Consider the following 27,964-nt stretch of genomic DNA (forward strand, 5'->3'; position numbering starts at 1 on the left):
AAATGCCACTGGACAGTAGTGTGTGTATATTAATGTGTGTGTATACTGTGTAAGCTGTAAGACGGATAAACTTCGATTAATTTAACTTAAACCTCCCATCTCCTTCCCTAGTGGCTGAGGAAGTCATTGCTGGAGTCTCTCTCTCTCTCTCTCTCTCTCTCTCTCTCTCTCTCTCTCTCTCTCTCTCTCTCTCTCTCTCTCTCTCTCTCTCTCTCTCTCTCTCTCTCTCTCTCTCTCTCTCTCTCTCTCTCTCTCTCTCTCTCTCTCTCTCTCTCTCTCTCTCTCTCTCTCTCTCTCTCTCTCTCTCTCCCCCTCCCTCCCTCCCTCTCTCTCTCTCTCTCTCTCCCTCGAGGAAGTAAATACTGGCCCGCTTTCCCCCGTCTGCCTCTCTAGTGGCTGAGGAAGTCAATGCTGGCGCGCACTGTGCGCTGCGTGGCCACGTCCACCGCCATGGCGCGGATCTCCGTGTCCCCGAACTGCATGAGCGTCTGGATCTCCCGGCGGGCGGCGCCGCTCTCCGTGCCGCTCACGTCCAGCCGCAGCGTGCCGCACTTGCGCACGCCGGGCTCGCTGATGAAGGCGGCGTTCTCGCGCTCCGAGCAGTACACGTGGATGACGATGACCTGCTGCGCGGGCCGCGCCGGCGTGTAGCTGCGCTTCACCAGCTCGCCCAGCGCCACCGACTGGTCGGCCACGATGAAGGTGTCCAGCACGTCCGTGCACCAGCGCGTGCCGTCCTTCACCAGCAGCTTCTCCGGCGGGTGCTTGCCCTCCACGAAGCGGTTGAGCACGCCCACGCCGTAGGTGAGCGGCGAGCGGCGCACCTTGATGATGCTGGGGTCCAGGCCGAACAGCACCGCCCCCTTCAGGATGGTCAGCCCCACGTCGTGCGGGATGATGATGCGGCTGCGGCCCTGCAGCATGACCTGCACCGCCTGTTGCAGCAGCGGGGACTCGGCGAAGCCCCCCACCAGGAAGAGGAACTTGATGTTGCTCACCTCGGGCCGCTCAAACAGCTCGTCTGCAGGGGGGAGGGGGAGGATAAAGCTTTGAAATATTAAACATGCCATTTGGCTAAGAATGCATGGACGGCTATAAATAGAGAGGACCTCCATTTAATTGGAAGTAGGGATGTTCCTTGACTAATTTCCCTGACGGTTATCCTGACGTTCTGGGAACGACTAGTTGGCTCGTCTAAAAAAAGAAAATGCCTAGAAATCGGACGCAATTGAGCATTGTGTGTGTGTGCATGTGTGTGCGAGAGTGGGCGTGCGTCTGACTCACTGAGATGCTGGATGATGTGGTCGATGGTGGGCTTGAAGAGGGCGTTCATGGCGTCGGGGTTCATCCTCAACATGCCCTGGGAAGACCACTTCACAAAGTCCACACTGAGGAGGAGGAGGAGAACAGGTTTGAGTGGAGGAGGAGGAAAAGGAGATGGAGAGGAGGAAGATAAAAATGTAAGAGAGAAGAAGAGCGAGTAGAGGAGAAGAAGCTTTAAGGATGATGCAATGACATCGTGATCTCCCTCTTCGACGATGGCGCCACTACCGCGACAACACCCAGATACGGACAAACACAGATAGTTGCTCACTTGCTCTTGCGAAGCGCGTGTTCGACGCTGTGCCCTCTGAACTTCTTGTAGTAGTCGATGAAGGAGAAGGGCAGGTTGATGTTCAGCGGGTTGGTCCGGTCCGGCGCCGCCGCACGCTTCCGGGACTCGAAGGCGATCATCAGGTCGACCCAGGCGGCCGGGCGCTTCACCTTGAACTGGTCCACGAAGTCCTGGCCGAAGATCTTGCAAAGCAGCTTCTCAAACTCATAGTCGATGCCGATGGAGCCGTACGGACCACCTGGGACCAGGGAAGAAAAATAAGTTGGGAACGATGGGTAAACCAAACCAGGACAGAAGTGATCTATACTGCAGATGTGATTGACTGATATTAATTAAAAGAGTTGAAAGGGAATTGTTTATTTTAAAAGAATGTTCTGGTACAATGGGGATTTGAAACGGCACATGACCACATACGTGTAGTTATCGTCATTGTTATCACACCGACAAAAAAGAAAAGCATATTAATTCCATTATCAATCCATTCTCTTGTGACTTGTTTGATCAGTGATTCCATGTGCTTGCAGTGCTCTGACTGTGATCAGACTCGGTGTAATGGGAACAGGTACCTGAGGCCTTGTAGAGCTCTTTCAGGTGCCCCTCTGGGAGGCGGATCTGGTGCACCGTCAGGTCAACGGTACCGCCCCCGCAGTCCACCACCACGTAGCGATCACCTACACACACACACACACACACACACACACACACACACACACACACACACACACACACACACACACACACACACACACACACACACACACACACACAAAAAGCGAAACACATCAAAAATGGTGTACATCTGGAAATACATTTCAACCTTAATCCTTTGTTAGTTTTTAACACTCCTATAGCAGCTAGCACCAGTCAACCAAAGCCTTGCCACCACATGGAGACCAGATGCTGAGAAGCTTCAGATGGATCGCTGGCTAGCGACCTACATCTGAGCCAGAAAGATGGAGAGAGAGGGGGACGGAGGGAGGGGGGCGGTGTAGGGGAGGAAAGGAAACTATCTGGTCTGCTACTTTAGGGTAAAGTTCGACATTTAATTTGTGTTTCATGATTATAATGAACGCATGCATTTCGTTTCTTCATGATATTTACTTTGATAAGCATATATCATTCATGCTGTGTCTCCATTTTGTTTGCATAATCGATATTAATATATCGATATAACTCTTTTCGCATAACAAAAAGGATCTATAAACGGTATGTGTTGGATGATGGGCCCCAGTGTACTTTGTACATTGGGTTAACATCTTTGTTTTCCGGCTACGTTTGTTTTTATTGACCCTGGCTAGTCACAGGAGTCATCGACAACAGTCAACCAACATGCAACCGACAACAACAACACCCCCTTCTCCATCATCCAACATCATCATTCACCTTCATGCACACTTTATAGCATGAAGCAAAGCATAGACAAGCATGGGAACAACCAGAGCGACAGAAGTTAACATGCAATGTCAAACAAAACGTGGGCAAACATTTGTAATGTGCAGAAGCAAAAAAGGGGAATAAAAGGAAGGCAAAGACTCTACCTTCCTCCAGCTCCGACCAAAGCTCTCCTATGACATTTTCCACCATAAATGTGCGGCTCTGCCGGTTGCGCCGACCATGCTCCTTCGCTGGTTAATGAGAGACAGAGAGGTCCCCGTAAGTGAGGAGAAACAGAAAGCGTTTGTGAAGCCTTCGTTACATTACAATGGAGGGAAGCGGGCGGCTCAGCCAGACAACCAAAAACCACAACAGCTTGGGTTCTCCCTATTCACAGCTTTCATTTGTATTAATAAATATAGAAAAGTCAGTCACAACAGCATTCAGATCCCTATCATTACACGGTCCCGGTGTGTTTAAACGTGTGCTAGTAACGAGGGAATGGAGGCTGCATGGAAGTTAGTTGGCATGGAAAATGGTTTAGACATACTTAACCCTTGGAAACGTTTTATAAAGACAAACTCGTAAGTTGTGGTTGTGTAATTTGCCCTCATTCTCGTTATATTTGGTCAAAGCAGTTTCACATAATGTATTGCAGAAAAAGATCACTCTAGTACCAGAACAATGATTATGTTCGTAAATACATTCGACACTTGATCCTTATGGCCACCGTACCCTATTCTTCCATTGGTGACCTTCACTATCTGTGGTTACATTTAAAACCGCTGGATATGAAGCTAGGAAATATCGCATTGTTCCAGGATATGACGAAAACATCTGATTATTTCCACAACCAGTAAAGTGACCGGGTGTGAAGGGGCACATGGCCCACAGAGCACTTGGTAGGACAGAATTATGGGAAAGGTGAGGGGTGAAGTCCTGGTCATCACTGACTTGACAGCAGGAAGAAGCCTGTTGTTATAGGCTTGTCTACAGCGACAGATGCTGTTATGATCATTTCCTGTAACATGGTGGACCACAATATAAAGGTGGAAGCAAGTCATCCCAGTAAATATTACTACGCTCAGGCTAATGATGTTTAAATAGAATAACCAAACGCTCAAACCAAGAGTACAGCACATGACATGCAAATGCATGCTTCTGATTGGACTAATTGGTCTAAATTGACGCCAATTCTAATTTGAAAGCAACATAATCTGGCCTTAATTATAATAGATTTAACATAGAGAGTAATTGCTGATCTAACCATTTCATTTGAGTTGTGTCACAGCCAAAATATTACAAATAATAAATGTACTGTTAGATATCCTTGATAGAGGCTGCATGGTTTGGAATGACCAGGGGTCAGGTATTATTGGGATCCACAGAGGATGGGCGTGGGCTATATGGAAAGTTCAGCAGCTGGGCAGAACCAAGAGTTTTCCTGTTGAACTTCCACAGAGCAACAGAAGATTTAAATGTTTTTGAACTTCCTGGAACTCGGGTAGAGAAGCTTTGGCTTTTAGAAGCTCTCGATCTTATTACATGAATGAATGTCCTTCATTTGTATTTGTTGAGAAATATTGTGAAAGTAATGTATTCTTGGGATAATCTATCCAAAACTGAAAAAATAAAGTTTTAGAGTGAATGTCTGATTTAGATATGTGGTTCATCTTCTTACATTTTGAATTCAAGCCTGAATATAAACAGTATGTCCCATAAATCTTCGAGTCCAACCAGAAACAGTAAAATCATTAAAATAAATTGAAACCGGATTAACTGACATTATCAGTAGTAGGACTTTCTACGTGTAACCTGTCATTTCATCATTGTTCATACAATCCAATGACTGATATAGAGAATAGAACTAGTAACAGGACACTGATGGCTGTCCTGGCATAGCAGCGTTTACGGGTACAAATCTGATCATGCTTCTATTAATAGAGACCATTGAGGCATGAGATGCATGGCTAACGTCAGATTCCAAAGAGGCTGGGATATGACACAGTCACCGTCAACATCAAATTGTACATTTAGTAAATATCAATATCATCGATTTAGGTCTCACCATGAGACCTAAATCGCATGCCATTTCACTACTAAAGGTTGTCAATTTTTACTCAGGGTCGGCACTATTTAAATAAAACAGTGCTCTGGACCCCAACCTGCCAAGTATACCATATATAAAGGGTACAATGTAAGAGTAACGCTTCATAAGCTCGTGCTGTGAAAAGAATAATCCACTATTTTCAGAAAACAGGTGTCAGAAAAGTTCGATGCGTGATGACAATTTAGGTTTATATTGCAGACTACAATGTTTTCAAAACAAGCAGATGAAGCAGCTCCCTAGACAAGCTAGATGTTTTCCCATTCAGTACCCTCATATTCTAAGGTATAGGCCAAGGATATTGACGAGCTATTATAATAATATAAATTAATTAGTTAGCTATGGACACTAACATTCCACCAAGAAGCACCTTGTACCTTCCCCTAAACTGTACCATGCTACGAGTCTTCCACCCTATGGATTTAGAAGTAGACGTTCAGCCATGTGAACACAGAGAAAACATTCTAACGCCACAAACAAAAGAACTGTCGGGCTGAACCCGCTCGTTATTGAACACAAGCCGTTGTGTAAAAGGGAATTTATTAAGATCTAAAAACAGGAATGATAGTATGACCTCCCATCTGAAAGACAGACCATCTCCCTCAAATCAATACCACCTTAGCTCTTTCATTTCACCACAAGGGCAACACATGCACAAGACCTCACTGTGTGCAGCATCAATATAGAATCAATGGGGCTTTTCAAACGTGAGCTGCTATTTTTGTTGTGAAAGCCTCAACAGAGGAACACTGTGACAACTTTTCACAGGAGTAACGCTTTGAATGCCTTTAGAAAAGAGATGACATTGACAATTCTTTAGTTGTCACATTTGTTTTGTTCCATTATTGACCAAGTGGCCATATGCTCGGCCACGAACAAGGAGGAATAATACGCTTAAGGGCTTATAAATGTGCTTTATAAGCCTAGATGGCAGGGATTTTCCAGACGATCAACAAGTCGTTGCTGCACTGGCTAGTCGGCACCAGAAATACACATTCAACTGTCTAACTTTCTTAACTGTTGCGTGGCAATAGTCTCCGTCTAGTTGTAGGTCGATTTGATGTTGGTGGAGCTAAATAACTGATTAATTAATTAATCATTATCCGTTTGGGCTTAATACCGTTAACTCATAAATGGCTCTTGTAGAATTGTTAGCTGCATAAGTAGCCTAAATACAAATCAGGAGGATCATGGTATCTTTACTCTGAAACGGAATGAAATCATCTATACTCCCCCAGAACAACGAGAACAGGTCGTGCCGTTACACTGATTATCTGCACGGCTGCAGTAATCTTCGGTACTTTGCCTGTGGTCTCGTACTTTCGAGCGACCGCAGTAGGGATGGGCGTGAGGAATCGATTACTCGAGTACTCCTCGTTACAAATGAACTCAGTTGGTGGACAGGCAAACTCGATTTTGCATGTACACACACAAATAAAGTTTTCTGAAGCAAATGATCAATTTTCTGTGCGGCGCCACTAACGCATGCCGTGGGCGCAAAGCAAATGAAATGTATCAAATTTCTGTGTGGCGCGTGCCGTGCCGTGTGCAGGCACGCCAGAATTAAAAAAGTTAAGAGATGGCGGTTAAAGCAAAGCCCAGCGAGAATGTAAATACTTTAAAGAAATAGGAGATCATAAGGTGAAATGTAAAATATGCCAAGCGAAATCGAGCTACCAGAGTAAGTACTATGCGGCAACATATGCTCCTGAAACACAATGGTGAGTTCGGGAAAGCAGACCCGCAGCAACCAAGTGTGTCGGCTATTTTCACCGCCGCAAGACGCAGCTGTATAGTGTAGAGTATTTTCATAGTCCATTTGCTGCCGTTTTATTTGCAGCTTTAAATCATTTGCAATGGTTAGGCTACTTGTTTTGTTTTAGTTTTTTTTAAACCGTTACAGGCCTTGGTTCGAGGTGATTTAAATTGTGAGACGCATATTTATTTTTGTAAGGAAAATGTGTTTTGAACGTTGAACAAAAATAAATAATGAATACTCTGATAGCTCTGACTGTTTTGATGGAGAATAAGCATTACATGTTTGGTTGGTAATATTGCCGTTCATCATTAGGCCTATTCCTGCTGCAGATGCGTTGCATTCTAAAAATAGATTTGATTAAACGAGTACTCGATTGATCCTCGAGGAATACCTTCGATCACTCGAGTTTGGAATTTACTACTCGTGCCCATCCCTAGACCGCAGCCATGCTGTTGTTTAGCATGACAGCACTGCCTCCGGTGTGATATTGCTTCAATCTCCAAGAGTTTATGAACAAGCTCAAGCTCCCGCTAAAAGATGCATTGTTATTGAACATATAGCATAGAAACTCTGTAGCTGCACACTCACTGGCTCACGGCGCTCTGCTCGCCCTGTACTAGCCTGGAGGCGTGCCTATGATTTCTGTCTGTTTCGCAGAAAATAAACCACCTGATGATATCAAGGCTACTCATGTCTTGAAGTCTGCACTAGGTTGAATGAAACGGCTGCTAACTTGCTCACAGTGATCAGTAGGGAATGGATCTAATACATCTAATGACGGCATTTTTATCACGTCCTGACAGTTGATTCATTTTAGGACTTATAAGATTGAAACCTCAAAAGCTAGAAACTCATTACTACTTGGTCCCTGCCTGACAGCGGTTCAATTGGTGCGAGGCTGAACACCTTCCGTCCAGGGGAGCCAGGGGAGGAAAGATTTTTTGCAAAACATATTGTATGAAGCATTTCATATGGTTCTTTTAATAAAATCTTTATTTTTTTTGAGGAACATCCATTCTAGCTAGCATTAGAATAAGCAAATAGAGCTACCTTAGATATACCTTACCTACCTAGCAAATTATGGGGTGGCTAAAATATAGGCTAAAATATTTGTAGGCTAGCTAGGTAAACATACTTGTAAGCTAACTAGGCTAGCTTACAAGTATGTTTACCTAGCTAGCCTACACATATTTTAGCCTAGTTTACCTCTGATTAGGTGAGCTATTCAACAAATGGCAAGCTTAGCTCTCCTTAAAGTAACTAAGCCTAGATAGCCTAAAAATATCTTAGCCCAGTTTACTTCTGATTAGGTAAGCCTGGCTAGCCAACAAACAGACAAGGGTTCAAGTCCTACCTGGGGTCATCTGTCCCCCTACGTTGTCGGTGGGGCTGTGGCCGTTCTGAGTGGTCCGAGTGCCCAAGTCAATCATCTGGTGGAGGCGGAGCTTGCGGCAGTAGATAGACGCTGCTTCAGGTTCCAGGGCAATGATCAGCTGCTCTGGGTTGTCACGGGTGACCAAGCCAGACTAAACGAATAGCAGAAAAACAGAGAAATCCATTCCGGCTCTTTAGACAAGTCAGGGTTCAGATTTACTTGAAATATTACAAATGTTGTTGTAAAAGGGGATGCCATTCAATTCAAGGAGGAAGGAGTCAGGAACCCATGATAAATAACTTTATGCTTGAACTGTGAGGACCCTGGGGAAACGTAGAGGCGATGTAGGGGAGGGGTATATGTGGAGGTGGTGGAGGGGTTCTAGAGGGGTAAATGTAGAGGTGATGTAGGAGGAGGGGTATATGTGGAGGTGGTGGAGGGGTTCTAGAGGGGTAAATGTAGAGGTGATGTAGGAGGAGGGGTATATGTGGAGGTGGTGGAGGGGTTCTAGAGGGGTAAATGTAGAGGTGATGTAGGAGGAGGGGTATATGTGGAGGTGGTGGAGGGGTTCTAGAGGGGTAAATGTAGAGGTGATGTAGGGGGGTAATCCACGAAGGCGATAGGAATTAGGCAAGGGAGATAAATAGAGGGCCGTAGAAAGAGTTAGAATGTTAAGAGCGAGCGAGAGAGAAAAGGAGCGCACAACGAGCGAGAGAGTTCGCCAGGTGGGTGGACTATCAGGTCGCTGGGTCGTAAAACATTTAATAATAAATAAATGTCGAGTCACTGCTGCGAGCCTCGATTGAACCCCTCCTCTCTAACCCCCCTCTGGGTCTCTCCACCACAGCCCCGTCATCCCTTCTTATTCACGTCCCCTCCTTGGACTCCAAATATCCGCTTCTCCCTCCCTTCTGTCCTTCTCCTCATCTCCTTTTCCCCCCTCATCATCATCCGTCTTTGTCTCTTGATCACTGTAGTCTTTCTCTCTCTCTCTCTCTCTCGCCCCCATCGCCCACATCCTCTAGCCCATGGTGTGCTCCTCTTTCCTTTCTGTATCCCATTACTCCCCCCTCTCACTCTCCAATCCTATCACACCCCCCCCCTATCCCTCTCTCCTCACTTGCTCCCTCTCTCATCATTGCACTCTCTCCCCCCCTGCTCTCTGGCCCTCTGTCCCACTGCAGATATCAGGTGACCAGGGCGTCTCTCCGTCTCTGCCCCCCTGCCCCCCCCCCCCCCTCCCATTTCTGTCTACTTTTCTCTGGTGTTATGGTTAAAGCAGGCACACACACACACACACACACACACACACACACACACACACACACACACACACACACACACACACACACACACACACACACACACACACACACACACACACACACACACACACACACAAACGGTTTTCACGGCTCCCTGTTGTGTCGTTTTTCGAGCATGGCGGCCCATGCGGACGTTATGATCCGGCCATAGCGATCGATGCCAAGATCGTTTCTCTTATAGTACAACTCAGAGGCAGCTCTCAGCTGATTTAAGACTCAGTAACTCCCTCTGCGCTCTGCAGGGGATGCACCTCGCCCTCTGAAACATTCATCAGCCTGCTTTTATTCCTTCCTTTGGTTCATCTCAGTGTCCTTGGGACTAAACCATCGCGGCGTTGCTACAGGAGTCCTGGAGATGAAACGGCTGAGTCACCGTGTGCTTCATCATGTAATAACAGCCCGACAACAGCTAGAGATTTAGCAGAGGACTAGGCTGAGAGAGGATCATGAATCGTGTGAGGGTGAGTGAGTGAGTGAGTGAGTCTAAAGGCTGGAAGAACTGCAGCCACACCCTGGCTAGAAACACACACACACACACACACACACACACACACACACACACACACACACACACACACACACACACACACACACACACACACACACACACACACACACACACACACACACACACACACACACACACACACATCTCAGTTTTAGCCACTCTATCTCTCTGTCCTCCACCACACACTGTAGGTCAAAGCCATGCCAAGTACATCGGTAGGAGGCCGCGTGGGTGTGTCCCTCCCACCACATTGTTTGCATGCGAGTCTGGAATGATGACTGTTCGACCGACAGCATCTTCACTCACCCCCTTTCTCCCCCTCCCCCACACTATCTCTGGGAGAGCATCATTGCACCACAACTGCATGGTAAGCATTCTTCAGCTGTGTGTGTGTGTGTGTGTGTGTGTGTGTGTGTGTGTGTGTGTGTGTGTGTGTGTGTGTGTGTGTGTGTGTGTGTGTGTGTGTGTGTGTGTGTGTGTGTGTGTGTGTGTGTGTGTGTGTGTGTGTGTACCTTGTAGGCTGCCTCCCTCATGAACTGCTTTGCGGGCATCTTCCAGATGGCGGGCACTGTGATGACCCATCTCACGTCGTTGTTGTCGAAGTCTCCGCCCGTCTGGTCGCTCAGCTCCTGAAAACCCCATCAGTAACAAGAACTATTCTTTAAACACAACAATAGGATTTAGAACACAACCACCCAAAAATACCATCAGTTACACAAACTGTTAATATAACACAATTCGTTATTCAACACAACTCCCCAATATAACATCAATAACGCAAACTATTCATGCAACTGCAAAAAGATATTTAATTTACCCAAAACAAACATGTTCAACGTTTGATCAAATTCAGATCTTTGTTATGATGAAGGTGAGGTCAAGTTTTCACTGAAACGTTTAGGACAGAACGCAGATCCAGGAACAGTGCAGACGGTTCTACCTTCAGAGCCTGCTCCTTGAAGAAGGCCAAGGCGTACGCAAAGATGTCCAGGGCCTTCACCCTCTTCCCATTGGCTGCCTGGATGTCTGTCTCAGTGGACAGATTCTGATTGGATAATGAGAAGAGGGAGGCGGCTAAAGTTATAATGTTATGGATAACATGTTAGAGCACCATTTAACGCAATACTTTCATTCATAATGGTATGGTCACAGGAGGTGACCACACTTGGATTTGTGTTTTATTCATTATAAAGTGCTCTTGTGAGATTTCTTATTCATTTATGCATTACATATAGTTCTACATTTCACATGACATTCCCCTCACCAAATTAAGCCTTTCTTTCTCCCTTGACCTAGATAGTCTCAATGCACGTGTGCGTGTGCGTGTGCGTGTGTGTGTGTGTGTTGTCCTCAGGGCTATAGTATTAGTGCATGTGGTGTGTGCTTGTATCATAGGTGAGTGAGTGAGTGAGTGAGTACCGCGGTAGTGTGGAGCTTCATCTTGAACTTCTCCAGGTAGAGCCACTGTTTGGACTCGGACGGGTCGAGGTCGTGGTAGAAGTCGCGCGCCGCGTAACCAAAGCTGTGGAACTTCCTGTCTGGCGTCAGCAGGATGGTGGTCGGGGTCTTCTGATTGGATACGCCGGGGTCTCCACCTTCCCAGCGTCTGATTGGAGGACAGGTGAAAGGGAATACTGAGACAAAGAAGGCGCCCCACCCACTGTTGAAAAGAGCAAAACGTATTTTAAAGAGGGGGTTCGGTTTTGAAAAATGAGTTGTAACAGTAGAACCAGACGTCTGGCGCCCTCCTGCTTTGACCATACAAGACATGGACTCAGGGCACTTAAAGACACCTTTGTACCAGCACTGCTTTGTGGTTTTATGCATCCGTCATTTACTGTCTCCTAGTAATGCTGCTGTAAAGCACTGCGACATCCTGTCTGTGCCATTTAAATAAACGTTTGTTACTTACTTACTGAGAAAGCAGGATGGATACGACATACCGACAGTTACACGCAGCATTGAAGAAATTTGAGCAATCAATATCCTAAGGGTAGGATTGTTAGGCATCGTTCTAGCTTAGCAGTTCGGTTAATTAATAAATACCTAAATGGCTGTTCTGGTAGAAGAGAAGTTTATTGTGTGCATGTTTTTGCATGCATCAAGTCTGATTAACTGTGCAAACAGGAGACACCATTTACAGCCTGTACCAACAGAAGACACTTGGCCCCTACTCTTAACGTCAGCCTGTATTTGGCTGTGAATACAAGGCAATGTCATCTAAGGATCAGTCTTATAAATGCGTAACATAAATGTAATTAAAAATGCCATCTAACCACTCTTTCAAGGATTCGTAGTATTCACTGCTCAAAAAATACTTACAAAAATGCATACTACAAAGAGTATTGAAACACCCTCCCTCATCCACCAGATGAAATAGTAACCATGTAGCCCCCTAATGCCCATTGAGACTAAATCTACTCTGAACATGGTTAGAGGGCATTTGAAATCATGTCAAATCCTGTTCTTTCGGAGAAAGGCCATCTCGGCTCCGGTCTCCAGGCTAATTGAGCTAAGCTGCTGCATTTCTTGAATAATGAGGGCCAGCTATTATTGGCGTTAGCCGCCAATGTACTACTATTATTAGGAAAAGCACATCTCCTTTGGACGGTAGTATCTGCCTAATGTGGGGAGTGTGCGTGAAGCCATGATGGTGGCCATTAAAACATAATTTATAGTCACCATGCATGAGCTGCAAGTGCCGTCGCCAAACAAAGAAGCATCATCAGGGCTATCGTGCATATCGTACATATGGCGGTTTGTCACGCGTTGCAAACCTAGAAAATGTTTATTTAAATGCGATAATAAAACGTTTTATGTAACAAAACGATTTTATGATTAACTTTCAAAAAACCCTTGAAATCTGACTAATAAATGAAAATGGATACAGTACATTGACCTGGGTAGTATGGGCTTGTTAAATGGTAGGATTCAAAATAAGTCCTATTGTATTGGGTTTTGCGGATATTTTGCCATTGGAACCTCACTGATAGTTAATGATAATAGTTCTCAAAAGAAAGTGTGGCTGCAGACAAAGACGGTTTTGGGTCAGAAGGTTTTGAGACTGCTTCCCTTAACAGTCATCTTCTCTAATGGATGGGCGTTTGGAGAGGACTCTGTCCATGAAAAAGACGTTAGAAACACTTGTTGTCGTGTTTAAACCTCACTGCCGTCACTTGGGCCATTGGGACAATTCTGTCTGTGACACATCCCTGAATACATCATTGAGAAAATATCTAGCTTTGATTCAAAATCTTTCAATGGTTATGGGGTGGCATTCAAATAGATATTTTGAATGCCTTTCAAAATCTTTCAATGTATATCAGAGTTAACAATATTAAATTCTTTCGAAGGTTATCAAAGTTTTTAAACAGATATCATGTCTTAAAAGAAAGAAGAGTAAAGAAAGAAAAAAAGAAAATCAAAGAAAATCTAAGTCACCCAGACATAACCTTTCCTTTTCAGAAGTAAAAGAGAAAAAAAATCCTAAATGTAAACCGTTTGTAACTGTATTTGCTTAACTCTGAGCTCTGAATGGTGAAAATCTGCAGCTGTCTGATAACTGCTTATTCGTCTTTCCAGAAGAAAAGAACGGAATGTGACAGACCCCACAAGGGGGTCGACGGTCTTCCACCCATCCCCCACCGTAGGTCAGGGAATTGTTTGAAGGCAGTGACCAAGAGGGAAGCCCAACTTAAACTCTGTTCTGATATCACCTGCTAAGCTGTACCATCTACCAATCCATGAATCACACCATTCATCTAGCATGCCATACATCTTCTAGCTCGCTTTTCATCCATTATTCAATGCACCGTTCTAAGGAATGTTCTATCCTTCGTCCTAGTACTCCATCTATATCCATCTATTCTATGGTTTGGCTGTAAAATAATATTTCATGACATCACAACTTGGAATGAAAGACAAAAAGATCATTGTCGAGCATCCCTAATGAGGCCTACCATGTTATTATATCGAACAAAAACAAACACAAAAATGCATGAAGGGAAACTAGTAGACAGTGGAAACTCTGGGCGTGTATTTGTATTTGTTTTGTTTGGAGGAGTAGTGCAGGCTAAAGCACACAGACCTGCTGTTTGTAGCTCTATGTTAAAACTCCACCTGTAATGTTAACCAATAGGTCAGCAAGAGCCCCATTGGTTTCCGGGTAACATTAGCAATGATTACACTCGGAGGTCAGAGGTCGTACACTAGTGAGTCAATGAGGCAGTTAATTGGTGGTGGGGCCAAACTTGGCTCGAGTCTGACCTTGGACATGAATGAAGTATGCCATTATCGCTCCATCTGTCTCCATGTACAACAGTGCACTGCCCTCATGGAAGAAGATGCTGATGGAAGGTTGACTGACCTCCCAGGGCTCCACTATAGCCGACCCGGAGCCAAAGGTATAATTATAGGCTTCTCCAAGGAGGGCACACTCACTAACTGGTACCCTTAAATCCCGCCTTCAGGCATGTCTGCTTCCTGCCATTGTCAGTGCATCACAGGTGTGTTTAAATAACTCAACATAAAGTAACCATAGCAGAAACAGGTGACGGTTGAAGAGGCAAAGAGTTGGAAAGATTGTTGAAACTTAAATCAATTCTATTTCAAGATAGATTTAGCTTTACATTTCTGGCCAAATTGATATTTTTATCTAGTCGGGTAAGGCTAAATTTAAGTTCAATTGGTTGGTTGCATCAATTCACTCAGGGTCGAGACAAACACAAACACACAGAGACCGACAGGCATGCTGACCAGTCACAGACGAACAGACGGACAGACAGACGGGCATACCGACTGTCACAGACAGAGAGACGGGCCGCTCACCTCATGGTGTGGATGCACTCCGGCTCCTTGGTGAAGGCGTAGGCGTAGCCGCTGGAGGTGGTGCCGAAGTCGATGGCCACCACCACCACGAAGGAGGGGCCTGAGGGGACCTGGTCCGTCTCCTCCTGCTGGGGGCGGGTACACACAGGGGACAGGGTTAAACCCAATGTAGGGGGGTGGGTAGAAGGGTGCTCGGCAACTGGATGTGTGAGGGCAGGGTAAAAGGGCTGAGGGTAGCTGTTTCTCACCTGGATGTGTGAGGGTAGGGTAAAAGGGGTGAGGGTGAGGCGATTCTCACCTTGGTGTTTGAGGGTAGGGTAAAAAGGGTGAGGGTTAGGCTAAAAGGGGGGAGGGTTAGGGTGTTTCTCACGGGGATGTGTGAGGTTAGGGTAAAAGGGGGGAGGGTTAGGGTGTTTCTCACCTGGATGTGTGAGGTTAGGGTAAAAGGGGGGAGGGTTAGGGTGTTTCTCACCTGGATGTGTGAGGTTAGGGTAAAAGGGGGGAGGGTTAGGGTGTTTCTCACAGGGATGTGTGAGGTTAGGGTAAAAGGGGGGAGGGTTAGGGTGTTTCTCACAGGGATGTGTGAGGTTAGGGTAAAAGGGGGGAGGGTTAGGGTGTTTCTCACCTGGATGTGTGAGGGAGACAGCGGGGTGATCCCGGGCTCACCCATACTTTTGGCAGGAGAAGGAGTTGCCATTGCATCTGAAGATGGATACAAAAAAACAGAAGACACAGGAAGACAAGATTAACACAGTATTAGATAAACACAGTATCAGCCAAAAGACACAAGTGGACCGGGTAGACAGGGTCAAGTCCAGACATTTGGGATCTAAATGATCGTTAGAATAGCGAGGGTTAACTTCACACACGATTTTAATCTCCCCTTCTGTGTTAGGAATGACGAATGATGCCATGGATAAAGGAAAAGGCAGCCAACCACACAGACACTGTAATCATATTCACAAGTACAGAAAACATTGGTAAACATTTTGATTCATTCGGTTATTTTCGAATATCTGTCGATTTCAGTTTTTTTCCACACCCAGGAGGTCACGACCCTGGAGATTTGGATTCATTCGTGCCCATCAAGTAAGACTTGCCATCCAAAAGTTGCTAAAAGGAGAAATGTCTTCTGAAGAAGGTAATGAGGTAAAACACATGCGTGTGAAGATATATAGAGCAGACTTCTAGGACCCATTTTCTAGCAAAATGAGGATGAAGCACTCACAAAACTATCTTTTGCTTTTCACAATTGTGGCTCCAAAGTGACAATGTCTTTTTTTCCCCCACCTCTCTTTTGGAACATTTCAGGACAAATGATCAAAGTGATTTCAGCAGAAACTTCGAGTCCATTCAAAACAGGAACAAATGCACCCATGTCACCTGCCTTTTAAAAGAGACACATACAATGACATTTCAATTGAATTAAAGATTAAACCACTCAATTCCTCCCGGGGCTCCATCATCTTCATTAGTGGATCTTAATGGCGCTGGCAAAAAAGAGGCGCGTCCCACACAACACAACAATCACAGTATTCCCGCCATGTGCAGTAAGTGTCCGGGGGAACGGTCTCACCGCGGGATGCTGCGTTATCCCTCCCATTTTCCTCAGCGAGCGCTCAACCTCTTTCTGTGGTCCCGTGGCCCCCCGCCGTGCGGATGAGTAGTCTAGGCGCACGTAAATACACTTTACGAGGCAATTACCGCCGCAGAATTACCAGACCACCTGTGGATGGGCTTCATTCGGCCACGCCAACCCACACACCCGTCCATCCTTCCATCCTCAGATAACGCCCGATTCCAGAAAACGATGAAATAAATAAAATAAACACCATAACAAAACAAAAAAATCCCGCTCGCTCAACCTTGAGTTTATTCCCCCGCGCTACTGAAACAAAAATTGAATTTGAATGGAGCAGACCTACAGCGAAATCTTCTTGCAAATGAGATTGACATCTCATGTTTTTACTTCTTTGTCTGCAAAAAAGATGTTGGATTCTTCCTTTGTGCCATATACAGCACCAGTGGTTTGTGCTTGAAAATTGTAATTACCGGGATATTGTGTTCCAGAAAGCAAAGCCAACAGATATTTAAACTTTCAAATGAGTTTCTTAAAAAATAAATAAAACCCTTACAAATGTTCAATAGGACACAAACATTGAAACAAAAAGTCCAATCTCAACACCCAGAATGTATACAACACGGTGCTGCATAGAAGTCAAGTATTTGAGGACCGCAACGTTTTCATGCCCTTAGAGGCCGTACCAGAAATGTGGTTAAGGATGGAACGTACCCCATTGTGTTGCTTGTGTTTTCTGTTCTGAAGAAGGGCCTTCAGTCTATCCTCAAAAAGAGATTAACTGAAGTTTTCTTAATTGTAAGGTAATAGTGTGTGTGTGTGTGTGTGTGTGTGTGTGTGTGTGTGTGTGTGTGTGTGTGTGTGTGTGTGTGTGTGTGTGTGTGTGTGTGTGTGTGTGTGTGTAACCTAAACAAGGACATATTGAGAGGAAAAGAGGCCGCCTAGAATGGGCAGTGCCCTGAAGAGGTGACACACACATCACTTACAGACCCAAATCTAGAAACACACACAAATGGACATTAGCAGGACAAATTCAAAACACTTTTAGCGAGACACACATTATGTGCACACACACACACACACAATCACAGAAATGATTGACCAATGCATCCCACTGCACACATACAGTGAAGATTTCCATGGTGATATTCACTTCCTGCCGACTGACATCCTGACAGGAAGTGGAGGAATTTACTCTCCTCAGACAGGAAGTCAATCTTCCTGCATTCCCCCAGCGTCCCTGAATAGGTTTTGCTACGTCACCATGAAAATCTGTGTGCCAGGCCATGTTACCATGGTTACAATTGGGGTACCGGTCCAGAAACCACGGGAATAACCAAAACACAGGTTGAGCAGCTACACCATTACACACTTGCATCACGTATCTGTATTATCGGTGTCTGGTGAAACATAAGATGTAGATTTATTTCTTTATACAAAAAATACATTTTGTGTGCAAACTAGAACAGGATCGATCTTTTTTTTTACATTTTGGTCTGCATGCGTGATTTTTATCACTTTTTATATCAAGACAACAGAGAACAGCTCCTTAATATTTTTACAGAAAAGATTAATCTTAGGCAGTCTGATGTGTTATGTCTGACGTCTCCGCCAACTCAAACAGAGTACAGAGACCAGGCAGAGTTTAGGATCAAAAACCGGTTCTCAACAACACTTTCATCCACCGCCACCTTGAAGCAAAGGAGAATGGAGATATTCTAATAAAGTGGTGGCCATCTTGTCGGTGAACCCCTCCCCACATTACTCTCCTTTATTGAAATCTTAAAAAAAGGCGAGACAGGGGTAGCTAATCCAATCCATGCTTTTAAACTCTGGCCCCTGAGCACTTCAGGGAGCAATGACATCACCACTGCCCCCACCCCTTTCCGTCGCCACGGCAGCAGACAGAGACGGTGGTCTGCACTCCAGGAACAGAGAGAGAGCGAGAGAGAGGGCAAGAGAGAGAAAATGAGGAGAGCGAGGGAGGAGTGAGATAAAGAGAAAGGAGGGAGATGGAGGGCTGGAGGCTGACACCAAAGGCAGTGAATAATAAAAAGGAGGGACAGGAGGGTTTATAAAATGACAGCGAGGAAAGCGAGGGAGACTTTCACCTTCTTCAAATGGTTATAGCTCTGCCCTTCTTTTGAGTGAAACTTCCAGCTTTTCCAAAATGCATCAGCTGGTCGACGTGTGTGTGTTGCGTTGGTTGAAGTGTGCATGCGTGCGTCTGTGTGTGTGTCAAGGTAAACCACAAAAAAAAAAGCGCCGTTTGCGTGTGGTTCCGTGTGGCATCTAAAAGTGCCACTAATTTGTGTGAGCCGTTTGAAAGAGACTTCTGGAAAACGTTCAAGGACCAACAACAGTGGCTTGTTCCAGGACACACTGGCAGCTCACATGAAGAGCAACCGGGCGGACACAATGAGGGGGCCCACTCAGCACCTACAAAGAACACTGAGGAATCAGGGATACACACACACACACACATATGAAAGCTTTCACATCACACACACACACCAACACATTAGACAAACTCTCTCTCAAACACACACAAACACAGTCATTCTCACATGCACCCCTCTCCATAAACTCTCTCGCACGCACGCACGCACACGCACGCACACGCACGCACACACACACCATCAAAGGCCCAAATTCATGGTGATGTTGTGAAGTTAAAGCGAGCGTCTCTTTTTCTCTTGGGGAGAACGTCCCATTCCTCCCGACCAATCAGAGGCACCGTTCAGGTCACTTAACCACACAGCAAGTGGCCTGACACAGGAGAGGGAAAGAGCGAGAGAGAGAGAGAGAGAGCGGGAGAGACTGTAGACAGACAGACTCCAGTAGGCAGTCATCCCAGACATACATAGACACAATTTCAGCCTTTACAACAGATGGGGCCACTAGAGGGAGAGACACACACACACACACACACACACACACACACACACACACACACACACACACACACACACACACACAGAGACAAACCCAGACCTAATAATTGTTGATGCAGTAGACTAGAGATAAGCTTGAAGGTTAAGTGGGATAAATAACCTCTGCGGATAGTGTGCGTAGTGTGTGTATTCCGTTTTTGTTTTAGATATTAACTTGTCAATTGTATCAAGACACTTTTATCCACGCTTGCCAAAGATGTGTCTTAGATACCTTTAAGGAACAGGTAGGGGTAAGGGTATCCTGCCAAATTATGCCTACAGGTGGACTGTAGACATTGGGGTAGAAACACAGAAGCTTTCAACCAATACCCTATGCACTACAAGACCATCCCGTTGACAAAAGCAGTTCTTGAAGTTTGGCTAGCTTTGTAGATAAGGTTTGAACAGGTGAATAAGGTGGTTAATTAAGAGTCTTGTGTGACTGCGTTAACATGAGTACATGATATCTCCGGAGGATACCCATTTCTGGGTTGAAGAAAACAAGCAATCCACTGTGTTACTGGGCGGAGGGAATCTGGCTTTGGGTATGCTGCTGCCTGCCCCCATGACAAATAACAAATACAATGGTTTAAACAGTTTATCCTGAAAGGTCAAATACTGCAATGGAACTCTATTCCAGAGTTTAAAATAATGAGGAGGAAGCGAGTACACCAGAGCATAACTTCCTGGACCAAAGTGCAGATTTTGACATCTGTCACCAGGAAGACTTAACATCTGCCCCCGCTCTAGAGAGTCACAGGGAGATAAGGAAAAAAGTCCTATGGCTCCCCAGGAATGGCACTCGATGGCATTCCAATGGCACTAGCCCCAGAAGATGGCGGTCCTATGATGCAATTGAGTAAGACGAAACGACAAGACCTCTCAAAGGGGTTTGTTTGAGCCGGTTGTTGCGTCATTTCTATTAGGGCCCGACCGATTCATCGGCCTGCCGATTTAATCGGCCGATTATAGCCTTTTTGAAAATAATCAACATCTACCAAAAAGACGCCGATTACAACCGATTTTTATTTTATTTTTTTTAATGTTATGCGCTTAGTATCCTGCAGATTGCGCTCCTACTCGCCTTGCTAACTAACAACTTTAGCTGGAGTAAAAAAGAGGAGATTGAATTTTACCGTACAACATGAAAGCACGCTCGCTCAGGCAGCTGCTTGTCACCTCACCAATGTACACAAGATGCGTTGTTTGAGCATGTTGTGCCTGTTTTTCTTTAGGTCCCAGGCCATGTTAATTTGTTATACTGTAGACCAGGGGTTCTCAAAGTTTTGACAACTGAGGGCCAATTTAGGAATCCAAAATTTGACTGAGGGCCGCCAAAGGAAAAAATGGTCAAAAAAAACATTGCACCTTGGACCTCTGGGAGTGAGGTCAAGTGAGGTCTAAATTACGAAACTGAGGTTCAGCCTTTCAAAGTAATGTAGGCCCCTACAGTCGGATTAAAACTAACAAATGTAAAAGGATTTAATTGAAAGCTAGAGAGAGTCGACTTTTCTCTTAATATTCATTTAATTTTGTTTAAATTAATATTGATATAATAATAAAAATACTTTTTTTTTTTTTTTATATAACTTACATAATTATGTCTGTCATTGCGGGCCGCCAGGAATGATTCCGCGGGCCGCACTTTGAGAACCAATGCTGTAGACTCCAACGGTGAGACCATACTGCTCAGCACGCACGTGTTAGCCACTGCTCACGAGCGCAGGACATTGGGAGTTAGTTATTTATTTTACATTTTACATTACTCATTTTTGACTGTAAATGTATTCTAAAACACTCAAAGGTTCTGCATTCAATTCACATGTTTGTCAAAAGTGTTTTAAGTATATTTAAGGTATCAAAAACTACGTTTTATATGTTTTTTTTGTTTTGTTTTTAATCGGCCGATTAAATCGTAATCGTAATTTTTCTCTGATAATAATCGGCATCGGCACTCAAAAAACAATATCGGTCGGGCCCTAATTTCTATAAGGAGAAACAATTAAGGAAACTTAAATTACCGCTGTTCTTAGGAAGTGGCGGAGAAGCCACCTGCACCCAGCGGCGCTAGCAAGTCGGAAGTTGCGCCGCAATGGATTTACGATCGTTTTTATGTGGTCGGGGAAAGAACTAAACAATAAACTGGCCCTGAGTGGCTCTGACGACGGTATAAGCGTGGCCGAGTACAGCGAAGCGGCTGGCAAGAGGAACAAAGAGCAGATATCCAAGGAGTGCGAAGGGCGGGAGGAACCGGGAGAAGAGCGCCAAACAATAGACTTCCTTCCTTCTTCTCCGTCTTCCTTCTCTTCTTCTGCGTTGGAGAGGCCGATAACGAGAGCCCGCCAAAACGTCAGGCAGAGGTTAAGACCCTTCGTGTCAACATGAGCTTGATAAATATAGAGCCCCCATTGTGTTGGACCCGTCAACGCATCACAGACACTAACCCCTAAAACATCAATGGACGATTGTATATTTCACAGTATTTCAAACACAAATGCGGTCCCATTCAGTTTTCACTCACACCTCAAACTATTATACTTGAACAACATTTTTCCTGCAAAATCTATACCTATCGAGGAGTGATTTACCATTGAGGAAAACACTGAATAAAGTATGGTTGTTGTATGCCCTGGAAACTAAAAATCAAAGTTTTCACTTGTATGTTTCATATGTATGTCTATGTTAACCATATCAGATAATTGACAGACAAAAGGAGTGAATGCCCTTATTCCAATCTGAATCCTTCCCAACGCTATCAACACAGATGTAACCAAGATAGAGTGGTGGGTGGAAGGGAAATACATTGCATCCAGTGGGGATTGGCTACAGTGCTAAGGCAGCCCAGCCTTCTCACTCCCCTCCCATGGGGGTAGGGTGCTAAAATCCAGTATACAAACACTCACACCAATGTGAGCAAGGTGTGAAAACTATGATGTGAAGGAAATAATCAAGTCTGTTTACATACTGTGAATACTGCAGGCTACACATGCAACCAATTATCATCTTGTTGGGACTTGGAGGACACATCACTCTCTTGCTATGCTTTCTCAACGTCAGTAACCCATAACTTACGTGGGAGTCAACCTACTGAACATGTGGGCGTACATTTTGCCTCTATGTGCTAAAGACGACCAGTGAACAGGCTGACCCGACCCGTGTTCCTTACGAGGAGAACGATGAGAAAACAACCTGCAAAACAACCAGTACCTCCGCTGTCCTGAAGATGAATGTACTTAGTCATCTCATAGTCTCTATGCCTTCCATCTTCCTCCTCCTACCCTGGGCTGCTATTACATTAGTAGTGAGATAATTAACTTTGGTAGTGAGATCATATGCTTTAGTATTGTGAGATAATGTATTTTGGTTGAGATAACCCATTATCATTCACTATACACTCTACATATGTTGGCTGCTCTACTCTGCATTCATCAACAGTTTCAGCATGTTATGGTGTATTAACAAATACCTTGCCGTTGTGTGTTCCCCAAAAAACAACGCAACACAAATGTTGTCAAACCCCAATATTGGTAGCAAAATAAGTCCAAGTCTCGCTCAAGAAGAAGTCTCGCCAGAGTGCAGAGCTTGTGTTGGACTACAGAAAGCCTAGCTTAGTGTTATTTAAAAGATCGTGGTGAATGAGAGTTGAGAATGTGGTGACAATAGGACAATGTCTTCCTTGAGTGAGACTTGGTTGGACACAATAACAAACAGACTGGGATCAAGCAAAGCCAACTATTTCTCCGTAGGAATGCTTTCCTTAATGTTAGAATATAACCAGAGCCTGTCAGTAGCAAATATGAGCACATTAAGAGGACATACAGTGATGGTAGGCTATTGCCCCAAAGGATTACATAGCAGTCTGTTTGCTCAGATTAGGGCTGCAGTGTTCTCACAAAATACTGGACCAATTGAACAATAGCTGCCTCATTAGTCCCAAATACCCCAAATGTTCAGAAAATCGGTTTGAAGGTTGAAAAATACAGAAGTTTTCCTTTAATCAAGTATTTCCATTGAATAATATTAGAAAATATTGCAGAAAATGAAAGAGGATGTTTATTTGCTCTGAATGAAGCGGTACATTGGACAGTTGCTGGTTCCTTTAAGCACCTGGCCAACGTGCGTTTTGGTTGGGGACTTTGACTTTGAACCGAACAACCTATTGACCCTCACACTGATAACTTCCTGGTCATTGGCAAGAACACACATACACACGCAGTCACACACACACACACACAAGACAAACACAGAAGTTCAATTAATGAATTGTGTCAAGTGCTAATGCTAATGCTAATTCTAAAAGGCCTCCCTTCATTACTGTGAGTCTATATTCCTTCAGCACAGACGTGAATAATGTCACATCTGTGCTGTGTCACAATGGGGTCTGGTTGTATTGGAGACATGACGGCCCGGGACAGACAGAGCTGTTTGTCAGCCTAGAGAGAAAGAGAAACATTCAGCAGGCTCTTCAAAGGAGAACACAAAGTACAATTATGAATTCTAATTGTAATTCTATGTTGGAGGCGTTGGTCGGCAAACTGGTGACGTACGGCATAGGCAAGTTGTTAAACTTTGTTTGGTTTAACACAGACATTCTTATACACAGCTGGAAAAGTATTCAGAACGCCATGCTCCTCAGAATTAGCTCGGTGTCAAACAAAACCCCCCCTCTTCAACACACACACACACACACACACACACACACACACACACACACACACACACACACACACACACACACACACACACACACACACACACACACACACACACACACACACACACACACACACACACACACAATATTACTACCTTAACTCATACTTACATTGTTACATATATTTATTTTCTACACAATGTGTTATTGAGGTAATCTTGATGCTGCTGCGATCAATTATTTAACATAAAAGAAGAAAAATTGAGAACTATACGATTCATACTTTTCCATTCTATACCTAATGAGCATGGGCAGGATAATTCAGTGTGACTACATGCAGAAGAGCCCCGGGTCTTGGAGCTAAAATACAGTCTGGTTCTAATCTCTAAACACCAGGAAGAAGAGAAGTTGAAATAGCTTGTACTAAAATAGTCTCACATTGCCTTTGATTGAATTATTTCCACTTTCATAATTGTCATTTCCAATACAAAATGATGATTCAGTTAGTTCAGCTATAAATGAAAAAATAAGATTCTTCCTTTTCTTATGTTCAGGTATTTGTCCTCAGTTTGTTCCTGTAGCCATTGGGTGTTTCCTCTGAATGTGCATGCTAGCTCCAAAGTGTTTCTGAATTGACCTTTTTCCATTTGACTCTTCTGAACATGTATTGATAAATACTTCCCTCCACACCCAACCTACTCATGTACCAACACCACCTTATTAAGATGTTTCATTACGCGCCCCCACCTCAAGATCTCCACCTGGAATTTAGCGTCTGGACTCGTAATGAACAAACTCATTAGAAGGCCTTGAGCCCTTCATCGGTCGATATCTGCCCACTTGGAAGAAGGATCAGTCCTCGTAGATCAAGTAATTTGGTCGAGTGCTGCTGGAATCAACTTGTTTTCTATGTTTACATCTCTCGCTACTTCAGACCGGGGACACCCATTGATTCAGAAAGATGCAAACTTTACAATGCATCGCATTTTCAAAAGAGCGCATTTTAGTTTGATGAAACTACGATCCACTAACATTAATAAGAACAAACACTAGCCTTGCTAACCTTTTGTTCCTATAACTACGGTACACTCTCTCCAACGAGTAACTACAAGTCTCTATAAATGTAATGGGTCTCCAAGGCTTGTATTCTGCAGTAATGATGGAAATATATCACAGGGTTTTACATGGAAATACATTAATTGGGTCGTTATCATACAACCAATCATCTTCAACCTAAAATAATCATGACTCTGACCCTCTAGCACTGGATGTGCTAGAGAAGCCATGTCTCCCGATGACAAATGGCTTGCCGTCTGACTTTTAATATAATTTCAGCTAAACTCATTAATATAAATGAAAGTCTTTAAAAAAAAAGAAGGTATTTCAGAAAGTGGACAGCATTGACTTAATGATACATCGATCGCATTAGACACACTATAGTAAGTGCCAGAGTTTCCCTATTGCAGCAGACTTGTTATTTACTTGTTTACCATTCGGCCACATAGAAACCGAAAGATAGGTCATCTTTGTGTTGGCCAAAAGTGGGGCACAGCTGAGGTTCCACAACTTGCTGTTCGCTACAGAGGATGAGCTATGAATTATTAATGTCCTGAGTGTGTATCCCTGCATACACACAGTCCAGCTACATCTCTTCTCTACCGTTTCTCCCTCTGAGAGGAGGAGAACAGCGACCACTGAGAAGGTCTTCAAAAGATTAAAAATGTTTTATGCAATCGTCTTGAAAGCATCGTCCAACTAGATAGAAACTGCCCGCAACAAACCTTATGTCCAAGATCAGACTTATTGGATGTCTGATCATAACGTACACATGAATCTAGCATTGGTCGAATCTGGCCCCTAACAAAGAACCTCTTCTCCTCTCCCAAACACCAGAAAACTAGCCCGAGTATTTCATTTAAATATAAACTAACATTTGTGTCAGAATTGGTTTACTACTAACTTGTCATTCTGAGGTAATGTAAATGGCAATCGTCTGTGGTAAGAAATAAGACAATTGCACTTAATTAATCCCCGATTTGACATATGATGTGTGGCTTCTGCACAGGACAGTAGTAGGTTTAAAACTATACAATTAAAAAACAAGAGCAGCATTACAAAATAAGATACAGAAAATATGTCTGTAAAGACAACAAGAGTAGTAGAAGTGCAGATTTCCGATATTCTATTAAGTGAGTCATCAAGTTTGGGCTGCAACCCCGTATATTCTCCTCCACAGGTTCTTTGGAGGGGAGGGAGGGTCAATGGCTCGGAGCCCAGACAGAGTTTAAAAGAACGATGGGTATTTTTGAAAGCTGATCTGGTGAGAGTGGAGCTATATTGCAGAAGTCTCCCACTCCCTCCCGGCATTAAAGAAAGAGTCTAGTAGTCTGATGATACTGATGGAGGTGTGCGACCGGTGAAGCCATGTTACTGGAATGTTGTTTAGGGAGGGGGGGTGCATCATGCATGTGCTGCTAGCTTTTCATGCTAATGCAAGATGTGGCAGCTGAGAGGACTTCTGGTGTGAAGGGGGGGGGGGGGGGGTAGTTCAAACAGGTCCCACCTTCCCCCCCAAGCCAAAAGGCCCACCCTCAATCACTGCTCCCATGTACAAGCGACTATGCTAAGCTAGGCTAGGCTAGACACTTAGATGAGTCAGGAGGATATCAATTTTTTTCGACATCGGGGAATTGGTACATTAGCAGATTACTCCACTTGCCTTGCAGGGCTTTCATTGGGCAGTGCCTGATCAATTCAAGTCTGGATAAATACACATATATACAAATAAATTAAAAGGTGTGGATAACTGGAAAAAACATCCCTTTGTTAGTTTAGGGTTATCGGGGCATTGAACCTAGATCCGGGGCCAGACATCCCAGTCACCTGAGTAGTGATGAGGCAGGCAGACTTTTGCTGCATTGAGTCAAGCCTCCTGTGGGACGGGACCACGTGACCAAACTCTGCACCGTTATGGAGGAGCTGAAGTGAGCTGGGATGTAGGAGGCAGACATGATGGACGTTGGCCACATTTACACCACGTTTGGAAATAAATAACACAAATATAACCTACATGTCGACTACACGGCCAGATGAGATACGAAAGAGCCGTTGCGTAACCACGGCTGCACATCAAACGATCCTCCATTGGAGGTAACGTCAGGCGAGGCTTTATTGCAATGCGGCTAGGCGGGGAATGCCCGAAATTCTCCCCACGCAGCCTTGTGCTGCAGCAAAGGTCACAATAAACATTTAAGGCATTTACAATCACAGCGTTAATAGTAGTAAGTCACAGAGCAGTCGCATCCTGGGTCCCACCGCTCAGCCTAGTCGTGTCTACGCATTGACTGCGGAAAGCACATTTCCCAATGCAAACTCAAAGTTGTGGCGTTAAGTCTTTACCTGATATAAGGTTTTCAGTTGCCGATTCTTTCTCAGTCATTATATCCCGCCGGGTCTCCTCCTCGTGTGCCTTCTCTGCTATGCAGCCACACCAAGCAATGTTTGTCTCTTATTCGGAATACCCTATTACACGAGAAAAAAAAAGTGAAAAACACCCTATGCGTTAGTTCCTCCGCACCCCGTTAAACCTCTTCTCCTGATTTTTTGTGATCCCCCTCTATTATCTCAGAAGAAGAACGGATTGTTTAGCAGCATCAGCTGTCTGCAGGCGGCTACGGCTGGGCGTTTTTTAAAAGACGGAGGGAATGTGAGGATTTGGGCTAAATTCTCTGCACCATTTGGAGAGAGTGAGAGAGGAGGATGTCGTGAACCCCAAGCTTCCACTTCCACCAAAGTGTTGGCTGCCCCGCCCCTCCCGTCGCTGGCGCGGCTGTCCTGGCCAAGAATGTGAGCCCTTCCACCAGCTTTGTTATGGACAGCAGGCAGCAGGGATGCAGGCTCGCAGGAAC

At 44.6% G+C, this 27,964-nt stretch overlaps 1 protein-coding gene across 3 annotated transcripts; it reads right to left on the reverse strand.

The window, feature by feature from the left end:
- Positions 1 to 317: 317 nt before the first annotated feature.
- Positions 318 to 27,913, reverse strand: hspa12a (heat shock protein 12A). Of its 3 annotated transcripts, none has more exons than XM_030379844.1 (12): positions 27,456 to 27,910; positions 15,516 to 15,592; positions 14,891 to 15,018; positions 11,483 to 11,669; positions 11,004 to 11,108; positions 10,576 to 10,692; positions 8,210 to 8,381; positions 3,154 to 3,240; positions 2,182 to 2,286; positions 1,595 to 1,853; positions 1,285 to 1,388; positions 318 to 1,021 (listed from the first exon to the last, which is right to left on the reverse strand). In XM_030379844.1, exons 1-12 carry the CDS (start codon positions 27,493 to 27,495, stop codon positions 390 to 392), a joined length of 2,013 nt encoding a protein of 670 aa, XP_030235704.1. In that variant the 5' UTR covers positions 27,496 to 27,910; the 3' UTR covers positions 318 to 389. The 3 variants fall into 3 exon arrangements, with proteins under 3 accessions (XP_030235704.1, XP_030235706.1, XP_030235705.1); XM_030379845.1 differs by having other exon boundaries at positions 390 to 1,021; positions 14,891 to 15,015; positions 27,456 to 27,913; XM_030379846.1 differs by lacking the exon at positions 3,154 to 3,240 and having other exon boundaries at positions 27,456 to 27,911.
- Between the last annotated feature and the right edge of the window lie 51 nt (positions 27,914 to 27,964).

This window comes from Gadus morhua, chromosome 15 (assembly GCF_902167405.1).
Source record: "Gadus morhua chromosome 15, gadMor3.0, whole genome shotgun sequence".
Classification (NCBI taxonomy): domain Eukaryota; kingdom Metazoa; phylum Chordata; class Actinopteri; order Gadiformes; family Gadidae; genus Gadus; species Gadus morhua.